Consider the following 19,776-nt stretch of genomic DNA (forward strand, 5'->3'; position numbering starts at 1 on the left):
CAGCTGGTGTCACCTTCACCTGCCCAACACCACACACGAAGCGTGAGGTGAGAACAAAGGGACAAACGGCCTGGAGGCACGTGGTGCAGTCCTTTAAGGAAGAGGTCTAGTGAGCAAAACACGCACACACACACACCTGATTTTAACATGGCAAATACATGCTAAGTGCATCTCTCCGCCACCATTTTAATGGGCAACAATGAAATATATAAGAATATAAAAAATGTAATTGTAAGCTGGAACTACATTGTGTACATACACTTATACATATCCATATATACATTGTACATTGTGTATATAAACATATTATACATATATTGTACATACATTGTTAATATATTTTGTATATATATAGATAAATATTTCCCTATACACCCCTGTATTTTCTCTTCAGTTTGGACAGAGCACTCAAATCATTTGACTGTGAGTTATACGGTGTATGTCTATGTATGTGACAAATAAACCAAACTTAAACTTGAACTTGAGATCCGAGTTTTCACAGTTGGCTCTGCTGTTGTTCTCTGTTTTAAATGCTAAATGAGCTACTAGGACAGGACATATGTACTATATCACTTAGCATTTAGTAACTGGTGCTCACTGTTTAAAAGGTCTTATATCAGGTCCCGTCAGAGAGGCAGAACTCCAGTCTCCTCAGCACATGTGCACCTCTGAAACGGTTTCTGCATGTGTCACACTGTTACAACCAAATCACCCATCTGGGATCAGTCATGTCTTTATCTGATAAGATCGAGTTAAAAGTTATTGTCCATGTGCATGTGTAAGTTGAGATGCAGTGAAGTGTATGGGCTGTGTCTCCCACTGCTATAAATAAATCATAAAATAATATCTTAATAAAATAACATCTAAATCAAGTATACACAGAACAATAAAACACCTTAATAAGCGAAAAGTAAAGGACACGTGCCCTGAGTAACCACTGTATTAGGTAAACCAACTCTAGTAGGTTGCATTTCCTAGTCAATTTTAATTTGTTTTTATCGCTTTAGTACAAAAAGCCTGCACATGGTGTCCTCTGCAGCTGCCTGTCCTGGCAGTGCTGTGAGTCCTGACCAAAGCTCAAATGTTGGCTGGAAGCGTGTAGTGAATGTTACTACTGTAAAAGCACTTCTAAATACACGTCCAGTGTGACGGGGCATCCATTCCGCTCCTGCAAATCAATACGTAACGGTGTGTTCAAGTTGAGCTCAGCTACACACGTCTGCTGTGTGTCTTCAGCATCTGAGCTGGTCTGAGGGAACATTTACTGTTGAAGGCCTGTGTTGCCACGGGCCATGTTATTAACTCTAAACGTATAGTTAATATGCATCATATATTTATAGGCGCTGTATAATGAGTTGAGTAATGAATATATATATATCGATTAATATAAGTTTCGTTATATTGCTTTTGCTGTTCTGGTATTGTGCTCGGCCTGTTTTTTGTGTTATATCTGTTAAATTCGAGTCACGTTTAACATGGTCTTGCAGCAGTACATTTAATTTTCAAATCACTTTATTTCGTAAAGCTGCTTTCAGCACTTGTGAAAAATTCTTCAAAGCAGGCACTTTATCGTCTTAATTTATTTCAGGTCTTAATCCAGATTTCTTCATAAACAAGATTTGGCATTGATCACAATTGCAGGCCTTATACAGTAAATATAGCTTGTGTGTCAATATTGTACTTTTGAGATGGACAGATAAACTTTGCTTGGCAAGATCTACTCGAGGTTACAAGACATGTAGGTCTGTCTCTCAGTGTCAAGATATCACATGTCTTAAGTGGTACCAGTTAAAACAGCTCTGTATTCTACACTGAAACCAAGACAGAATCAGGCTGTCTTGGAGGAATTTTATGTCCACCATCTTATATGGGCATGACAGGCAGGTGTCCACATACATTTAAGCATCTTAAACATTTATGCAATCAAATGACTCAGGTCATTTGTAGCCTAGTTAAAGAAATATACATCGGGGATGTTTAGCATAGGAGACGTTGTCGTGAGGGGTCACGGAGTATCTGAAGTGTGAGGGAGCTCACAGATTCTCCTTTCTGAGCTTGAACAGGACACATCGGCCCATTTCCCACCAACATAAATGACACAGTCTTCTCCCGACGGGTCGTGTTCTTTCCAGTCGTCTGGAACATACTTCCACCACCTTCAGAAGGAGAAACCAGATGGGCTTGCCACAGAAACATGGTGTCACATCACCACAGACTGTGTTAGGCTACTGGCAGCTTCTAAGATACGATACGCCATGTGGGACAACTAAAACACGGTAGTGTATCAAGATCTCCTTGTGATGAGCGGGAAAAACGTTTTTATGGTGTCATCAGTCACATGTCTCTGATGCCATCAGAGTGGATCTCCCCATCCAACTCTTGTGCCATGTTGATATCCCAAAATCCCAATTATCATCTCATTATCATCTCTGCAGTTTCCTAGCCTTTGTTTGTCAGTCATTTTAATTTCTTAGGTTTCCATAATATTTTTGCCCCAGTATTTTGACTGTAGTAAGTAAAGAAAAAGAGAGATAGCTTGATAGATCGAGCGTTGTGCAGTTTTAACGTTGGCCTACACATTCACTCGTGAACCAGTAGGTGGCGACGGTGAAGTTTCCATTCTAATGTGGACTTAATTCCCTCTTCAGGACAATCAGGACAGTGGTAACCATGTCGTTGTCAGGTGTCCTGCACTGAGCAGTGCTGCTAACCAAAGTAATGAACTAACTAGCCCTACTGCATCAGCTAGTGCCACCAGACAGGACTTCCTTAAACAAATGAGTTAAAAGTGTTAAATGAATGAGGTTTTCAACATATTTAGAGAAATGTGAGGATTTTGGAATGCAGAGTTTCACAGTAACTCAGGGATTTGTGCAAAGGTGCGCTTCTGGGGAGGTTTTTAAAGTTGATCAAGTAAATATACAAATATTTTGAATAAAGTATTGCTTTCATAAGAAAATAAAGACATTACCTTTATTCAGCACAAGCTTTCTGAGGAAACGCCAATGAACTTACGTCAGATTCTCTAAAAGGGGTGAGTGATCAACCCAAAGCCACATCCCCTCACTCTGGGCATCCGTCAGGCCAATCCAGTAGTGATCCGACTCGCCAATACTCTCCACCTGACCAGCAAGGAATTCCTGGCAGACAGACCAATCAGGCAGAAGGCTGGAGTCAGAGAACACGATTAGCTGAGGAATTAAGGAATGCATTTGCAGTTTTGTTGTTGCATCCTACATGTTCTTCTCGGCTGTTGACGATGGCCAGGTCTCCTCCCAGTTCCTGGCAGCACATCCTACTGGAGTTCCAGCTCATTTTGATTTCGGAGAAAACATATAATCGGTCTTTGTCCTGAACCTTCATCTCCATTATTTCTGAATGCAGAAGATAATAATAATGTTGGAGATTAAAAATGTAAACAGTACATCTAGAGAATGTATCTGTATTTGAATGACTGATAGTTACACGTGCGTTGTTTTACTGTAAGTCTGTCTGTAGCACACACACCTCCACATGAGCATGTCGTACTTTGCAAAGGCAACACAGGCGAAGTATCTTGGGTCAGTTTCATTTTACAGTCTTAAATTTAAAAGAAAATTGTGAGTGCATCTTCTGACAACACTGTAGTTTCTGTTGCATATTAACACAGCAGGGTGCCCTTTTTTGCCCCCCTGGACACGTACATAAATATGTCATTACCGCACCGAACAGGAGAGAGAGGATGAGAAGAACAGAGAGAGCCATCACCAGCCATCTTCTCTTATCTTCTACCTGCTGCTTATCTGCAAAACACAGTTATGTGTAGAGGTGCATCATCAGACAGTGAGTGAACACCTCCCTGTTCCAACTATACAGAGACAATAACTGAGCTGAACTCTCATCTGGCCTCTGCATCCAGACAGCATTCTAATGTAAATAACACAACACAAACCAACGGACCAGGGAGAGTGAGTGGAAAGAGACCTGTGACCAGTGTGTGTGTGTAACAGAGACGGAGATAGCACTGATGAAGGACCTCAAACGCTGTTTCTGTGGAAACTAATATTTATTCATTTCATTGTCTTTTTTGTTCAGGCTCAGGTCTGGGATCTTGAGAGTCCTGTTTAGTGTCTTAGCTGTTCCCAGGACTGCACCTATCTGGACGGAGAGCTCAGATGATGTTGCTGGGATCTGCTGGAGTCATTCTCCCAGTTTGGGAATCACGGCCCATAGTGCTCTGATTATCACAGGAACCACTGTTGTATTCACCTTTCACATCTTTTCCAGCTCTTGGTATTTCGCAAGCGTCTCGTGTCCCTTTTTCCTGATGTTACATTCACTCGGGATCACCACACCTATCACTACAGCCCTCTTCTGCTGTTTATTCATCACTACTGTGTCTCTGGCTATCTGAGGTTCTCACTAAGCACTTCATTACTTAGGGCCATCATCCTGGTGTACTCCTGGATCTTGGTTGTTTCATCCTGGATAGTGGCTCTGACGTTCACTGGTTCTCGGCCCTCCTCCTGTTGATATATCTGATGACTGGTAGTGTGTAGGTGTTGATGTATGTGATGACTGGTAGAGTGTAGGTGTTGATGTATGTGATGACTGGTAGAGTGTAGGTGTTGATGTATGTGATGACTGGTAGAGTGTAGGTGTTGATGTATGTGATGACTGGTAGAGTGTAGGTGTTGATGTATGTGATGACTGGTAGAGTGTAGGTGTTGATGTATGTGATGACTGGTAGAGTGTAGGTGTTGATGTATGTGATGACTGGTAGAGTGTAGGTGTTGATGTATGTGATGACTGGAAGTGTGTAGGCGTTGATGTATGTGATGACTGGAAGTGTGTAGGCGTTGATGTATGTGATGACTGGAAGTGTGTAGGCGTTGATGTATGTGATGACTGGTAGAGTGTAGGCGTTGATGTGTCTGATGACTGGTAGTGTGTAGGCGTTGATGGATATGATGACTGGTAGTGTGTAGGCGTTGATGTATCTGATGACTGGTAGTGTGTAGGCGTTGATGTGTCTGATGACTGGTAGAGTGTAGGTGTTGATTTGTCTGATGACTGGTAGTGTGTAGGTGTTGATGTGTCTGATGACTGGTAGTGTGTAGGTGTTGATGTATCTGATGACTGGTAGTGTGTAGGTGTTGATGTGTCTGATGACTGGTAGTGTGTAGGTGTTGATGTGTCTGATGACTGGTAGTGAGTAGGTGTTGATGTGTCTGATGACTGGTAGTGTGTAGGTGTTGATGTGTCTGATGACTGGTAGTGAGTAGGCGTTGATGTGTCTGATGACTGGTAGTGAGTAGGTGTTGATGTGTCTGATGACTGGTAGTGAGTAGGTGTTGATGTGTCTGATGACTGGTAGTGTGTAGGTGTTGATGTGTCTGATGACTGGTAGAGTGTAGGTGTTGATGTGTCTGATGACTGGTTGTGTTGATGTGTCTGATGACTGGTAGTGTGTAGGTGCCGATGTGTCTGATGACTGGTAGAGTGTAGGTGTTGATGTATGTGATGACTGGTAGAGTGTAGGTGTTGATGTATCTGATGACTGGTAGAGTGTAGGTGTTGATGTGTCTGATGACTGGTTGTGTTGATGTGTCTGATGACTGGTAGAGTGTAGGTGTTGATGTGTCTGATGACTGGTTGTGTTGATGTGTCTGATGACTGGTAGTGTGTAGGTGCCGATGTGTCTGATGACTGGTAGAGTGTAGGTGTTGATGTATGTGATGACTGGTAGAGTGTAGGTGTTGATGTATGTGATGCCTGGTAGAGTGTAGGTGTTGATGTGTCTGATGACTGGTAGAGTGTAGGTGTTGATGTGTCTGATGACTGGTAGTGTGTAGGTGTTGATGTGTCTGATGACTGGTAGTGTGTAGGTGTTGATGTGTCTGATGACTGGTAGTGTGTAGGTGTTGATGTGTCTGATGACTGGTAGAGTGTAGGTGTTGATGTGTCTGATGACTGGTAGAGTGTAGGTGTTGATGTGTCTGATGACTGGTAGAGTGTAGGTGTTGATGTGTCTGATGACTGGTAGAGTGTAGGTGTTGATGTGTCTGATGACTGGTAGTGTGTAGGTGTTGATGTGTCTGATGACTGGTTGTGTTGATGTGTCTGATGACTGGTAGTGTGTAGGTGCCGATATGTCTGATGACTGGTAGAGTGTAGGTGTTGATGTATGTGATGACTGGTAGAGTGTAGGTGTTGATGTATGTGATGACTGGTAGAGTGTAGGTGTTGATGTATGTGATGACTGGTAGAGTGTAGGTGTTGATGTATGTGATGCCTGGTAGAGTGTAGGTGTTGATGTATGTGATGCCTGGTAGAGTGTAGGTGTTGATGTATGTGATGCCTGGTAGAGTGTAGGTGTTGATGTATGTGATGCCTGGTAGAGTGTAGGTGTTGATGTGTCTGATGCCTGGTAGAGTGTAGGTGTTGATGTGTCTGATGACTGGTAGTGTGTAGGTGTTGATGTGTCTGATGACTGGTAGTGTGTAGGTGTTGATGTGTCTGATGACTGGTAGAGTGTAGGTGTTGATGTGTCTGATGACTGGTAGAGTGTAGGTGTTGATGTGTCTGATGACTGGTAGAGTGTAGGTGTTGATGTATCTGATGACTGGTAGAGTGTAGGTGTTGATGTATGTGATGCCTGGTAGAGTGTAGGTGTTGATGTATGTGATGCCTGGTAGAGTGTAGGTGTTGATGTATGTGATGCCTGGTAGAGTGTAGGTGTTGATGTATGTGATGCCTGGTAGAGTGTAGGTGTTGATGTATGTGATGCCTGGTAGAGTGTAGGTGTTGATGTATGTGATGCCTGGTAGAGTGTAGGTGTTGATGTATGTGATGCCTGGTAGAGTGTAGGTGTTGATGTATGTGATGCCTGGTAGAGTGTAGGTGTTGATGTATGTGATGCCTGGTAGAGTGTAGGTGTTGATGTATGTGATGCCTGGTAGAGTGTAGGTGTTGATGTATGTGATGCCTGGTAGAGTGTAGGTGTTGATGTATGTGATGCCTGGTAGAGTGTAGGTGTTGATGTATGTGATGCCTGGTAGAGTGTAGGTGTTGATGTATGTGATGCCTGGTAGAGTGTAGGTGTTGATGTATGTGATGCCTGGTAGAGTGTAGGTGTTGATGTATGTGATGCCTGGTAGAGTGTAGGTGTTGATGTATGTGATGCCTGGTAGAGTGTAGGTGTTGATGTATGTGATGCCTGGTAGAGTGTAGGTGTTGATGTATGTGATGACTGGTAGAGTGTAGGTGTTGATGTATGTGATGACTGGTAGAGTGTAGGTGTTGATGTATGTGATGACTGGTAGAGTGTAGGTGTTGATGTATGTGATGACTGGTAGTGTGTAGGTGTTGATGTGTCTGATGACTGGTAGTGTGTAGGTGTTGATGTGTCTGATGACTGGTAGAGTGTAGGTGTTGATGTGTCTGATGACTGGTAGAGTGTAGGTGTTGATGTGTCTGATGACTGGTAGAGTGTAGGTGTTGATGTATTTGATGACTGGTAGAGTGTAGGTGTTGATGTATGTGATGACTGGTAGAGTGTAGGTGTTGATGTATGTGATGACTGGTAGAGTGTAGGTGTTGATGTATGTGATGACTGGTAGTGTGTAGGTGTTGATGTGTCTGATGACTGGTAGTGTGTAGGTGTTGATGTGTCTGATGACTGGTAGAGTGTAGGTGTTGATGTGTCTGATGACTGGTAGAGTGTAGGTGTTGATGTGTCTGATGACTGGTAGAGTGTAGGTGTTGATGTATTTGATGACTGGTAGAGTGTAGGTGTTGATGTATCTGATGACTGGTAGAGTGTAGGTGTTGATGTATCTGATGACTGGTAGAGTGTAGGTGTTGATGTATCTGATGCCTGGTAGAGTGTAGGTGTTGATGTATGTGATGCCTGGTAGAGTGTAGGTGTTGATGTATGTGATGCCTGGTAGAGTGTAGGTGTTGATGTATGTGATGCCTGGTAGAGTGTAGGTGTTGATGTATGTGATGCCTGGTAGAGTGTAGGTGTTGATGTATGTGATGACTGGTAGAGTGTAGGTGTTGATGTATGTGATGACTGGTAGAGTGTAGGTGTTGATGTATGTGATGCCTGGTAGAGTGTAGGTGTTGATGTATGTGATGACTGGTAGAGTGTAGGTGTTGATGTATGTGATGACTGGTAGTGTGTAGGTGTTGATGTATGTGATGACTGGTAGTGTGTAGGTGTTGATGTATGTGATGACTGGTAGTGTGTAGGTGTTGATGTATGTGATGACTGGTAGTGTGTAGGTGTTGATGTATGTGATGACTGGTAGTGTGTAGGTGTTGATGTATGTGATGACTGGAAGTGTGTAGGTGTTGATGTATGTGATGACTGGAAGTGTGTAGGTGTTGATGTATGTGATGACTGGTAGTGTGTATGTGTTGATGTGTATGATGACTGGTAGAGTGTAGGCGTTGATGTATGTGATGACTGGTAGAGTGTAGGCGTTGATGTGTCTGATGACTGGTAGTGTGTAGGCGTTGATGGATATGATGACTGGTAGTGTGTAGGCGTTGATGTGTCTGATGACTGGTAGAGTGTAGGTGTTGATTTATCTGATGACTGGTAGTGTGTAGGTGTTGATGTGTCTGATGACTGGTAGTGTGTAGGTGTTGATGTGTCTGATGACTGGTAGTGTGTAGGTGTTGATGTGTCTGATGACTGGTAGTGTGTAGGTGTTGATGTGTCTGATGACTGGTAGTGTGTAGGTGTTGATGTGTCTGATGACTGGTAGTGTGTAGGTGTTGATGTGTCTGATGACTGGTAGTGTGTAGGTGTTGATGTGTCTGATGACTGGTAGTGAGTAGGTGTTGATGTGTCTGATGACTGGTAGTGTGTAGGTGTTGATGTGTCTGATGACTGGTTGTGTTGATGTGTCTGATGACTGGTAGTGTGTAGGTGCCGATATGTCTGATGACTGGTAGAGTGTAGGTGTTGATGTATGTGATGACTGGTAGAGTGTAGGTGTTGATGTATGTGATGACTGGTAGAGTGTAGGTGTTGATGTGTCTGATGACTGGTAGTGTGTAGGTGTTGATATGTCTGATGACTGGTTGTGTTGATGTGTCTGATGACTGGTAGTGTGTAGGTGCCGATATGTCTGATGACTGGTAGAGTGTAGGTGTTGATGTATGTGATGACTGGTAGAGTGTAGGTGTTGATGTATGTGATGACTGGTAGAGTGTAGGTGTTGATGTATGTGATGACTGGTAGAGTGTAGGTGTTGATGTATGTGATGCCTGGTAGAGTGTAGGTGTTGATGTGTCTGATGACTGGTAGAGTGTAGGTGTTGATGTGTCTGATGACTGGTAGTGTGTAGGTGTTGATGTGTCTGATGACTGGTAGAGTGTAGGTGTTGATGTGTCTGATGACTGGTTGTGTTGATGTGTCTGATGACTGGTAGTGTGTAGGTGCCGATATGTCTGATGACTGGTAGAGTGTAGGTGTTGATGTATGTGATGACTGGTAGAGTGTAGGTGTTGATGTATGTGATGACTGGTAGAGTGTAGGTGTTGATGTGTCTGATGACTGGTAGTGTGTAGGTGTTGATGTGTCTGATGACTGGTTGTGTTGATGTGTCTGATGACTGGTAGTGTGTAGGTGCCGATATGTCTGATGACTGGAAGTGTGTAGGTGTTGATGTATGTGATGACTGGAAGTGTGTAGGTGTTGATGTATGTGATGACTGGTAGTGTGTATGTGTTGATGTGTATGATGACTGGTAGAGTGTAGGCGTTGATGTATGTGATGACTGGTAGAGTGTAGGCGTTGATGTGTCTGATGACTGGTAGTGTGTAGGCGTTGATGGATATGATGACTGGTAGTGTGTAGGCGTTGATGTGTCTGATGACTGGTAGAGTGTAGGTGTTGATTTATCTGATGACTGGTAGTGTGTAGGTGTTGATGTGTCTGATGACTGGTAGTGTGTAGGTGTTGATGTGTCTGATGACTGGTAGTGTGTAGGTGTTGATGTGTCTGATGACTGGTAGTGTGTAGGTGTTGATGTGTCTGATGACTGGTAGTGTGTAGGTGTTGATGTGTCTGATGACTGGTAGTGTGTAGGTGTTGATGTGTCTGATGACTGGTAGTGAGTAGGTGTTGATGTGTCTGATGACTGGTAGTGTGTAGGTGTTGATGTGTCTGATGACTGGTTGTGTTGATGTGTCTGATGACTGGTAGTGTGTAGGTGCCGATATGTCTGATGACTGGTAGAGTGTAGGTGTTGATGTATGTGATGACTGGTAGAGTGTAGGTGTTGATGTATGTGATGACTGGTAGAGTGTAGGTGTTGATGTGTCTGATGACTGGTAGTGTGTAGGTGTTGATGTGTCTGATGACTGGTTGTGTTGATGTGTCTGATGACTGGTAGTGTGTAGGTGCCGATATGTCTGATGACTGGTAGAGTGTAGGTGTTGATGTATGTGATGACTGGTAGAGTGTAGGTGTTGATGTATGTGATGACTGGTAGAGTGTAGGTGTTGATGTATGTGATGACTGGTAGAGTGTAGGTGTTGATGTATGTGATGCCTGGTAGAGTGTAGGTGTTGATGTGTCTGATGACTGGTAGAGTGTAGGTGTTGATGTGTCTGATGACTGGTAGAGTGTAGGTGTTGATGTGTCTGATGACTGGTTGTGTTGATGTGTCTGATGACTGGTAGTGTGTAGGTGCCGATATGTCTGATGACTGGTAGAGTGTAGGTGTTGATGTATGTGATGACTGGTAGAGTGTAGGTGTTGATGTATGTGATGACTGGTAGAGTGTAGGTGTTGATGTGTCTGATGACTGGTAGTGTGTAGGTGTTGATGTGTCTGATGACTGGTTGTGTTGATGTGTCTGATGACTGGTAGTGTGTAGGTGCCGATATGTCTGATGACTGGTAGAGTGTAGGTGTTGATGTATGTGATGACTGGTAGAGTGTAGGTGTTGATGTATGTGATGACTGGTAGAGTGTAGGTGTTGATGTATGTGATGCCTGGTAGAGTGTAGGTGTTGATGTGTCTGATGACTGGTAGAGTGTAGGTGTTGATGTGTCTGATGACTGGTAGTGTGTAGGTGTTGATGTGTCTGATGACTGGTAGAGTGTAGGTGTTGATGTGTCTGATGACTGGTAGAGTGTAGGTGTTGATGTGTCTGATGACTGGTAGAGTGTAGGTGTTGATGTATCTGATGACTGGTAGAGTGTAGGTGTTGATGTATGTGATGACTGGTAGTGTGTAGGTGTTGATGTATGTGATGCCTGGTAGAGTGTAGGTGTTGATGTATGTGATGCCTGGTAGAGTGTAGGTGTTGATGTATGTGATGCCTGGTAGAGTGTAGGTGTTGATGTATGTGATGCCTGGTAGAGTGTAGGTGTTGATGTATGTGATGCCTGGTAGAGTGTAGGTGTTGATGTATGTGATGCCTGGTAGAGTGTAGGTGTTGATGTATGTGATGCCTGGTAGAGTGTAGGTGTTGATGTATGTGATGCCTGGTAGAGTGTAGGTGTTGATGTATGTGATGCCTGGTAGAGTGTAGGTGTTGATGTATGTGATGCCTGGTAGAGTGTAGGTGTTGATGTATGTGATGCCTGGTAGAGTGTAGGTGTTGATGTATGTGATGCCTGGTAGAGTGTAGGTGTTGATGTATGTGATGCCTGGTAGAGTGTAGGTGTTGATGTATGTGATGCCTGGTAGAGTGTAGGTGTTGATGTATGTGATGCCTGGTAGAGTGTAGGTGTTGATGTATGTGATGCCTGGTAGAGTGTAGGTGTTGATGTATGTGATGCCTGGTAGAGTGTAGGTGTTGATGTATGTGATGCCTGGTAGAGTGTAGGTGTTGATGTATGTGATGCCTGGTAGAGTGTAGGTGTTGATGTATGTGATGCCTGGTAGAGTGTAGGTGTTGATGTATGTGATGCCTGGTAGAGTGTAGGTGTTGATGTATGTGATGCCTGGTAGAGTGTAGGTGTTGATGTATGTGATGCCTGGTAGAGTGTAGGTGTTGATGTATGTGATGCCTGGTAGAGTGTAGGTGTTGATGTATGTGATGCCTGGTAGAGTGTAGGTGTTGATGTATGTGATGCCTGGTAGAGTGTAGGTGTTGATGTATGTGATGACTGGTAGTGTGTAGGTGTTGATGTATGTGATGACGTAGTGTGTAGGTGTTGATGTGTCTGATGACTGGTAGTGTGTAGGTGTTGATGTGTCTGATGACTGGTAGAGTGTAGGTGTTGATGTATCTGATGACTGGTAGAGTGTAGGTGTTGATGTGTCTGATGACTGGTAGAGTGTAGGTGTTGATGTGTCTGATGACTGGTAGTGTGTAGGTGTTGATGTGTCTGATGACTGGTAGTGTGTAGGTGTTGATGTGTCTGATGACTGGTAGAGTGTAGGTGTTGATGTATGTGATGACTGGTAGAGTGTAGGTGTTGATGTATGTGATGACTGGTAGAGTGTAGGTGTTGATGTATGTGATGCCTGGTAGAGTGTAGGTGTTGATGTGTCTGATGACTGGTAGAGTGTAGGTGTTGATGTGTCTGATGACTGGTAGTGTGTAGGTGTTGATGTGTCTGATGACTGGTAGAGTGTAGGTGTTGATGTGTCTGATGACTGGTTGTGTTGATGTGTCTGATGACTGGTAGTGTGTAGGTGCCGATATGTCTGATGACTGGTAGAGTGTAGGTGTTGATGTATGTGATGACTGGTAGAGTGTAGGTGTTGATGTATGTGATGACTGGTAGAGTGTAGGTGTTGATGTGTCTGATGACTGGTAGTGTGTAGGTGTTGATGTGTCTGATGACTGGTTGTGTTGATGTGTCTGATGACTGGTAGTGTGTAGGTGCCGATATGTCTGATGACTGGAAGTGTGTAGGTGTTGATGTATGTGATGACTGGAAGTGTGTAGGTGTTGATGTATGTGATGACTGGTAGTGTGTATGTGTTGATGTGTATGATGACTGGTAGAGTGTAGGCGTTGATGTATGTGATGACTGGTAGAGTGTAGGCGTTGATGTGTCTGATGACTGGTAGTGTGTAGGCGTTGATGGATATGATGACTGGTAGTGTGTAGGCGTTGATGTGTCTGATGACTGGTAGAGTGTAGGTGTTGATTTATCTGATGACTGGTAGTGTGTAGGTGTTGATGTGTCTGATGACTGGTAGTGTGTAGGTGTTGATGTGTCTGATGACTGGTAGTGTGTAGGTGTTGATGTGTCTGATGACTGGTAGTGTGTAGGTGTTGATGTGTCTGATGACTGGTAGTGTGTAGGTGTTGATGTGTCTGATGACTGGTAGTGTGTAGGTGTTGATGTGTCTGATGACTGGTAGTGAGTAGGTGTTGATGTGTCTGATGACTGGTAGTGTGTAGGTGTTGATGTGTCTGATGACTGGTTGTGTTGATGTGTCTGATGACTGGTAGTGTGTAGGTGCCGATATGTCTGATGACTGGTAGAGTGTAGGTGTTGATGTATGTGATGACTGGTAGAGTGTAGGTGTTGATGTATGTGATGACTGGTAGAGTGTAGGTGTTGATGTGTCTGATGACTGGTAGTGTGTAGGTGTTGATGTGTCTGATGACTGGTTGTGTTGATGTGTCTGATGACTGGTAGTGTGTAGGTGCCGATATGTCTGATGACTGGTAGAGTGTAGGTGTTGATGTATGTGATGACTGGTAGAGTGTAGGTGTTGATGTATGTGATGACTGGTAGAGTGTAGGTGTTGATGTATGTGATGACTGGTAGAGTGTAGGTGTTGATGTATGTGATGCCTGGTAGAGTGTAGGTGTTGATGTGTCTGATGACTGGTAGAGTGTAGGTGTTGATGTGTCTGATGACTGGTAGAGTGTAGGTGTTGATGTGTCTGATGACTGGTTGTGTTGATGTGTCTGATGACTGGTAGTGTGTAGGTGCCGATATGTCTGATGACTGGTAGAGTGTAGGTGTTGATGTATGTGATGACTGGTAGAGTGTAGGTGTTGATGTATGTGATGACTGGTAGAGTGTAGGTGTTGATGTGTCTGATGACTGGTAGTGTGTAGGTGTTGATGTGTCTGATGACTGGTTGTGTTGATGTGTCTGATGACTGGTAGTGTGTAGGTGCCGATATGTCTGATGACTGGTAGAGTGTAGGTGTTGATGTATGTGATGACTGGTAGAGTGTAGGTGTTGATGTATGTGATGACTGGTAGAGTGTAGGTGTTGATGTGTCTGATGACTGGTAGAGTGTAGGTGTTGATGTGTCTGATGACTGGTAGTGTGTAGGTGTTGATGTGTCTGATGACTGGTAGAGTGTAGGTGTTGATGTGTCTGATGACTGGTAGAGTGTAGGTGTTGATGTGTCTGATGACTGGTAGAGTGTAGGTGTTGATGTGTCTGATGACTGGTAGAGTGTAGGTGTTGATGTATCTGATGACTGGTAGAGTGTAGGTGTTGATGTATGTGATGACTGGTAGTGTGTAGGTGTTGATGTATGTGATGCCTGGTAGAGTGTAGGTGTTGATGTATGTGATGCCTGGTAGAGTGTAGGTGTTGATGTATGTGATGCCTGGTAGAGTGTAGGTGTTGATGTATGTGATGCCTGGTAGAGTGTAGGTGTTGATGTATGTGATGCCTGGTAGAGTGTAGGTGTTGATGTATGTGATGCCTGGTAGAGTGTAGGTGTTGATGTATGTGATGCCTGGTAGAGTGTAGGTGTTGATGTATGTGATGCCTGGTAGAGTGTAGGTGTTGATGTATGTGATGCCTGGTAGAGTGTAGGTGTTGATGTATGTGATGCCTGGTAGAGTGTAGGTGTTGATGTATGTGATGCCTGGTAGAGTGTAGGTGTTGATGTATGTGATGCCTGGTAGAGTGTAGGTGTTGATGTATGTGATGCCTGGTAGAGTGTAGGTGTTGATGTATGTGATGCCTGGTAGAGTGTAGGTGTTGATGTATGTGATGCCTGGTAGAGTGTAGGTGTTGATGTATGTGATGCCTGGTAGAGTGTAGGTGTTGATGTATGTGATGCCTGGTAGAGTGTAGGTGTTGATGTATGTGATGCCTGGTAGAGTGTAGGTGTTGATGTATGTGATGCCTGGTAGAGTGTAGGTGTTGATGTATGTGATGCCTGGTAGAGTGTAGGTGTTGATGTATGTGATGCCTGGTAGAGTGTAGGTGTTGATGTATGTGATGCCTGGTAGAGTGTAGGTGTTGATGTATGTGATGCCTGGTAGAGTGTAGGTGTTGATGTATGTGATGCCTGGTAGAGTGTAGGTGTTGATGTATGTGATGCCTGGTAGAGTGTAGGTGTTGATGTATGTGATGCCTGGTAGAGTGTAGGTGTTGATGTATGTGATGACTGGTAGTGTGTAGGTGTTGATGTATGTGATGACGTAGTGTGTAGGTGTTGATGTGTCTGATGACTGGTAGTGTGTAGGTGTTGATGTGTCTGATGACTGGTAGAGTGTAGGTGTTGATGTATCTGATGACTGGTAGAGTGTAGGTGTTGATGTGTCTGATGACTGGTAGAGTGTAGGTGTTGATGTGTCTGATGACTGGTAGTGTGTAGGTGTTGATGTGTCTGATGACTGGTAGTGTGTAGGTGTTGATGTGTCTGATGACTGGTAGAGTGTAGGTGTTGATGTATGTGATGACTGGTAGAGTGTAGGTGTTGATGTATGTGATGACTGGTAGAGTGTAGGTGTTGATGTATGTGATGACTGGTAGAGTGTAGGTGTTGATGTATGTGATGACTGGTAGTGTGTAGGTGTTGATGTGTCTGATGACTGGTAGTGTGTAGGTGTTGATGTGTCTGATGACTGGTAGTGTGTAGGTGTTGATGTGTCTGATGACTGGTAGAGTGTAGGTGTTGATGTATGTGATGACTGGTAGAGTGTAGGTGTTGATGTATGTGATGACTGGTAGAGTGTAGGTGTTGATGTATGTGATGACTGGTAGAGTGTAGGTGTTGATGTATGTGATGACTGGTAGTGTGTAGGTGTTGATGTGTCTGATGACTGGTAGTGTGTAGGTGTTGATGTGTCTGATGACTGGTAGTGTGTAGGTGTTGATGTGTCTGATGACTGGTAGTGTGTATGTGTTGATGTATGTGATGACTGGTAGTGTGTAGGTGTTGATGTGTCTGATGACTGGTAGAGTGTAGGTGTTGATGTATGTGATGACTGGTAGAGTGTAGGTGTTGATGTGTCTGATGACTGGTAGAGTGTAGGTGTTGATGTATGTGATGACTGGTAGAGTGTAGGTGTTGATGTGTCTGATGACTGATTGTGTTGATGTGTCTGATGACTGGTAGTGTGTAGGTGTTGATGTGTCTGATGACTGGTAGAGTGTAGGTGTTGATGTGTCTGATGACTGGTAGAGTGTAGATGTTGTGTCTGATAGACTGGTAGAGTGTACGTGTTGATGTATCTGATGACTGGTAGAGTGTAGGTGTTGATGTATGTGATGCCTGGTAGAGTGTAGGTGTTGATGTATGTGATGCCTGGTAGAGTGTAGGTGTTGATGTATGTGATGCCTGGTAGAGTGTAGGTGTTGATGTATGTGATGCCTGGTAGAGTGTAGGTGTTGATGTATGTGATGCCTGGTAGAGTGTAGGTGTTGATGTATGTGATGCCTGGTAGAGTGTAGGTGTTGATGTATGTGATGCCTGGTAGAGTGTAGGTGTTGATGTATGTGATGCCTGGTAGAGTGTAGGTGTTGATGTATGTGATGCCTGGTAGAGTGTAGATGTTGATGTATGTGATGCCTGGTAGAGTGTAGGTGTTGATGTATGTGATGCCTGGTAGAGTGTAGGTGTTGATGTATGTGATGCCTGGTAGAGTGTAGGTGTTGATGTATGTGATGCCTGGTAGAGTGTAGGTGTTGATGTATGTGATGCCTGGTAGAGTGTAGGTGTTGATGTATGTGATGCCTGGTAGAGTGTAGGTGTTGATGTATGTGATGCCTGGTAGAGTGTAGGTGTTGATGTATGTGATGCCTGGTAGAGTGTAGGTGTTGATGTATGTGATGACTGGTAGTGTGTAGGTGTTGATGTATGTGATGACGTAGTGTGTAGGTGTTGATGTGTCTGATGACTGGTAGTGTGTAGGTGTTGATGTGTCTGATGACTGGTAGAGTGTAGGTGTTGATGTATCTGATGACTGGTAGAGTGTAGGTGTTGATGTGTCTGATGACTGGTAGAGTGTAGGTGTTGATGTGTCTGATGACTGGTAGTGTGTAGGTGTTGATGTGTCTGATGACTGGTAGTGTGTAGGTGTTGATGTGTCTGATGACTGGTAGAGTGTAGGTGTTGATGTGTCTGATGACTGGTAGAGTGTAGGTGTTGATGTATGTGATGACTGGTAGAGTGTAGGTGTTGATGTATGTGATGACTGGTAGAGTGTAGGTGTTGATGTATGTGATGACTGGTAGAGTGTAGGTGTTGATGTATGTGATGACTGGTAGAGTGTAGGTGTTGATGTATGTGATGACTGGTAGTGTGTAGGTGTTGATGTGTCTGATGACTGGTAGTGTGTAGGTGTTGATGTGTCTGATGACTGGTAGTGTGTAGGTGTTGATGTGTCTGATGACTGGTAGTGTGTATGTGTTGATGTATGTGATGACTGGTAGTGTGTAGGTGTTGATGTGTCTGATGACTGGTAGAGTGTAGGTGTTGATGTATGTGATGACTGGTAGAGTGTAGGTGTTGATGTGTCTGATGACTGGTAGAGTGTAGGTGTTGATGTATCTGATGACTGGTAGAGTGTAGGTGTTGATGTATCTGATGACTGGTAGAGTGTAGGTGTTGATGTATCTGATGACTGGTAGTGTGTAGGTGTTGATGTATCTGATGACTGGTAGAGTGTAGGTGTTGATGTATGTGATGACTGGTAGAGTGTAGGTGTTGATGTGTCTGATGACTGGTTGTGTTGATGTGTCTGATGACTGGTAGTGTGTAGGTGTTGATGTGTCTGATGACTGGTAGAGTGTAGGTGTTGATGTGTCTGATGACTGGTAGAGTGTAGATGTTGTGTCTGATGACTGGTAGAGTGTACGTGTTGATGTATCTGATGACTGGTAGAGTGTAGGTGTTGATGTATCTGATGACTGGTAGAGTGTAGGTGTTGATGTATCTGATGACTGGTAGAGTGTAGGTGTTGATGTATCTGATGACTGGTAGAGTGTAGGTGTTGATGTATCTGATGACTGGTAGTGTGTAGGTGTTGATGTGTCTGATGACTGGTAGAGTGTAGGTGTTGATGTGTCTGATGACTGGTAGAGTGTAGGTGTTGATGTATGTGATGACTGGTAGAGTGTAGGTGTTGATGTATGTGATGACTGGTAGTGTGTAGGTGTTGATGTGTCTGATGACTGGTAGTGTGTAGGTGTTGATGTATGTGATGACTGGTAGAGTGTAGGTGTTGATGTGTCTGATGACTGGTAGAGTGTAGGTGTTGATGTGTCTGATGACTGGTAGAGTGTACGTGTTGATGTATGTGATGACTGGTAGAGTGTAGGTGTTGATGTGTCTGATGACTGGTAGTGTGTAGGTGTTGATGTGTCTGATGACTGGTAGAGTGTAGGTGTTGATGTGTCTGATGACTGGTAGAGTGTAGGTGTTGATGTATGTGATGACTGGTAGAGTGTAGGTGTTGATGTATGTGATGACTGGTAGTGTGTAGGTGTTGATGTGTCTGATGACTGGTAGTGTGTAGGTGTTGATGTATGTGATGACTGGTAGAGTGTAGGTGTTGATGTATATGATGACTGGTAGAGTGTAGGTGTTGATGTATCTGATGACTGTTCCCGTATGTATGTATATAAATATGCAGATAGAGAGCGAGGTGAGCGTGAGTCAGAAAGATTGTGGTGAAGTACACAAGGTTTCCTGAGAGACAAGCCATTTTGTACGGAGGTGCAAACAATTGGCAAAGTCTGGTTTCTCTCAAAATCTTTTGTAGTGTCTTCACTATAATTTTGATCTACTATCTATACTTTTTTACTAAACTACAATAAAAACCTGAAGAAGATTCCATTTCCAGGTGAGTAACTCAGTGCACAGTAGTAAGAGCTGTAGATATTCAGCACTGCACAGAAGTGTTTCCAGAGAAACAGAACTCATTAGGTAGTTTGAATTGCGGCAGTGAATTAGACCCTTTTCTCTTGTGTTAGTTCTATTCATTTACTTTACACTTTTAGTGTTGAACAGACGTCTGGATTTTAAAGTACTTGCAGGCATTTTTTGACGTTATGTTGGGGCAGCTCTCCGAGCAGCTAACACTTTCCGTCTGCATATGTAGGTGTAGTCTCAGGACTCGTAACACCACTGTGCTTGGCTGAAGGCTGAAGACCAGTCATAACCCAGAAAGAGTAAAAACGTCAAGCTTACCTCTCTGCTGTGGAAAAACATTTGAGTAGGTATGCTCCTGCAGAGTCATCAGGAACAGTAAGAGGAGACAGCAGATGTTTGACACTTTCTAGACCGTTTTTGTATGCAAAAATGGAACTAGTTAGTGGAAGTGGTTAGTGTGGTTGTTCAGAGCCAGGGTTTGATGCACTGAATGGTTTTAAGAATTCATTTAGCATTGCCAGTTAATACAAGGTGTACGTCAGATCACAAGCATTTTGGAATAAAAACAAAACAAAACTTAAACCCAGGTTTAACGTGGGTTTACAGAAGCACGCACACATCCTTGCACAATAAGAGGTAAATAAAGCCAGAAGGCCCCAGTAAGGGCGCATGCAGGTGTCCAGTCCTGGCCGCTTTCATGGGCGTTGCGTGCGCCATGGCAGTGAAATCTG

General features: G+C 43.7%; 1 protein-coding gene across 1 annotated transcript; it reads right to left on the minus strand.

The window, feature by feature from the left end:
* Nucleotides 1-52: 52 nt before the first annotated feature.
* On the minus strand, nucleotides 53-19,655 carry LOC113588895 (CD209 antigen-like protein C). Its single transcript, XM_081711626.1, has 6 exons — nucleotides 19,364-19,655; nucleotides 3,684-3,782; nucleotides 3,508-3,579; nucleotides 3,238-3,374; nucleotides 3,016-3,140; nucleotides 53-2,156 (listed from the first exon to the last, which is right to left on the minus strand). Exons 1-6 carry the CDS (start codon nucleotides 19,410-19,412, stop codon nucleotides 2,006-2,008), a joined length of 633 nt encoding a protein of 210 aa, XP_081567752.1. The 5' UTR covers nucleotides 19,413-19,655; the 3' UTR covers nucleotides 53-2,005.
* Nucleotides 19,656-19,776: the final 121 nt, after the last annotated feature.

This window comes from Electrophorus electricus, chromosome 3, assembly GCF_041902795.1.
Source record: "Electrophorus electricus isolate QZ-2024a chromosome 3, ASM4190279v1, whole genome shotgun sequence".
Lineage (NCBI taxonomy): Eukaryota > Metazoa > Chordata > Actinopteri > Gymnotiformes > Gymnotidae > Electrophorus > Electrophorus electricus.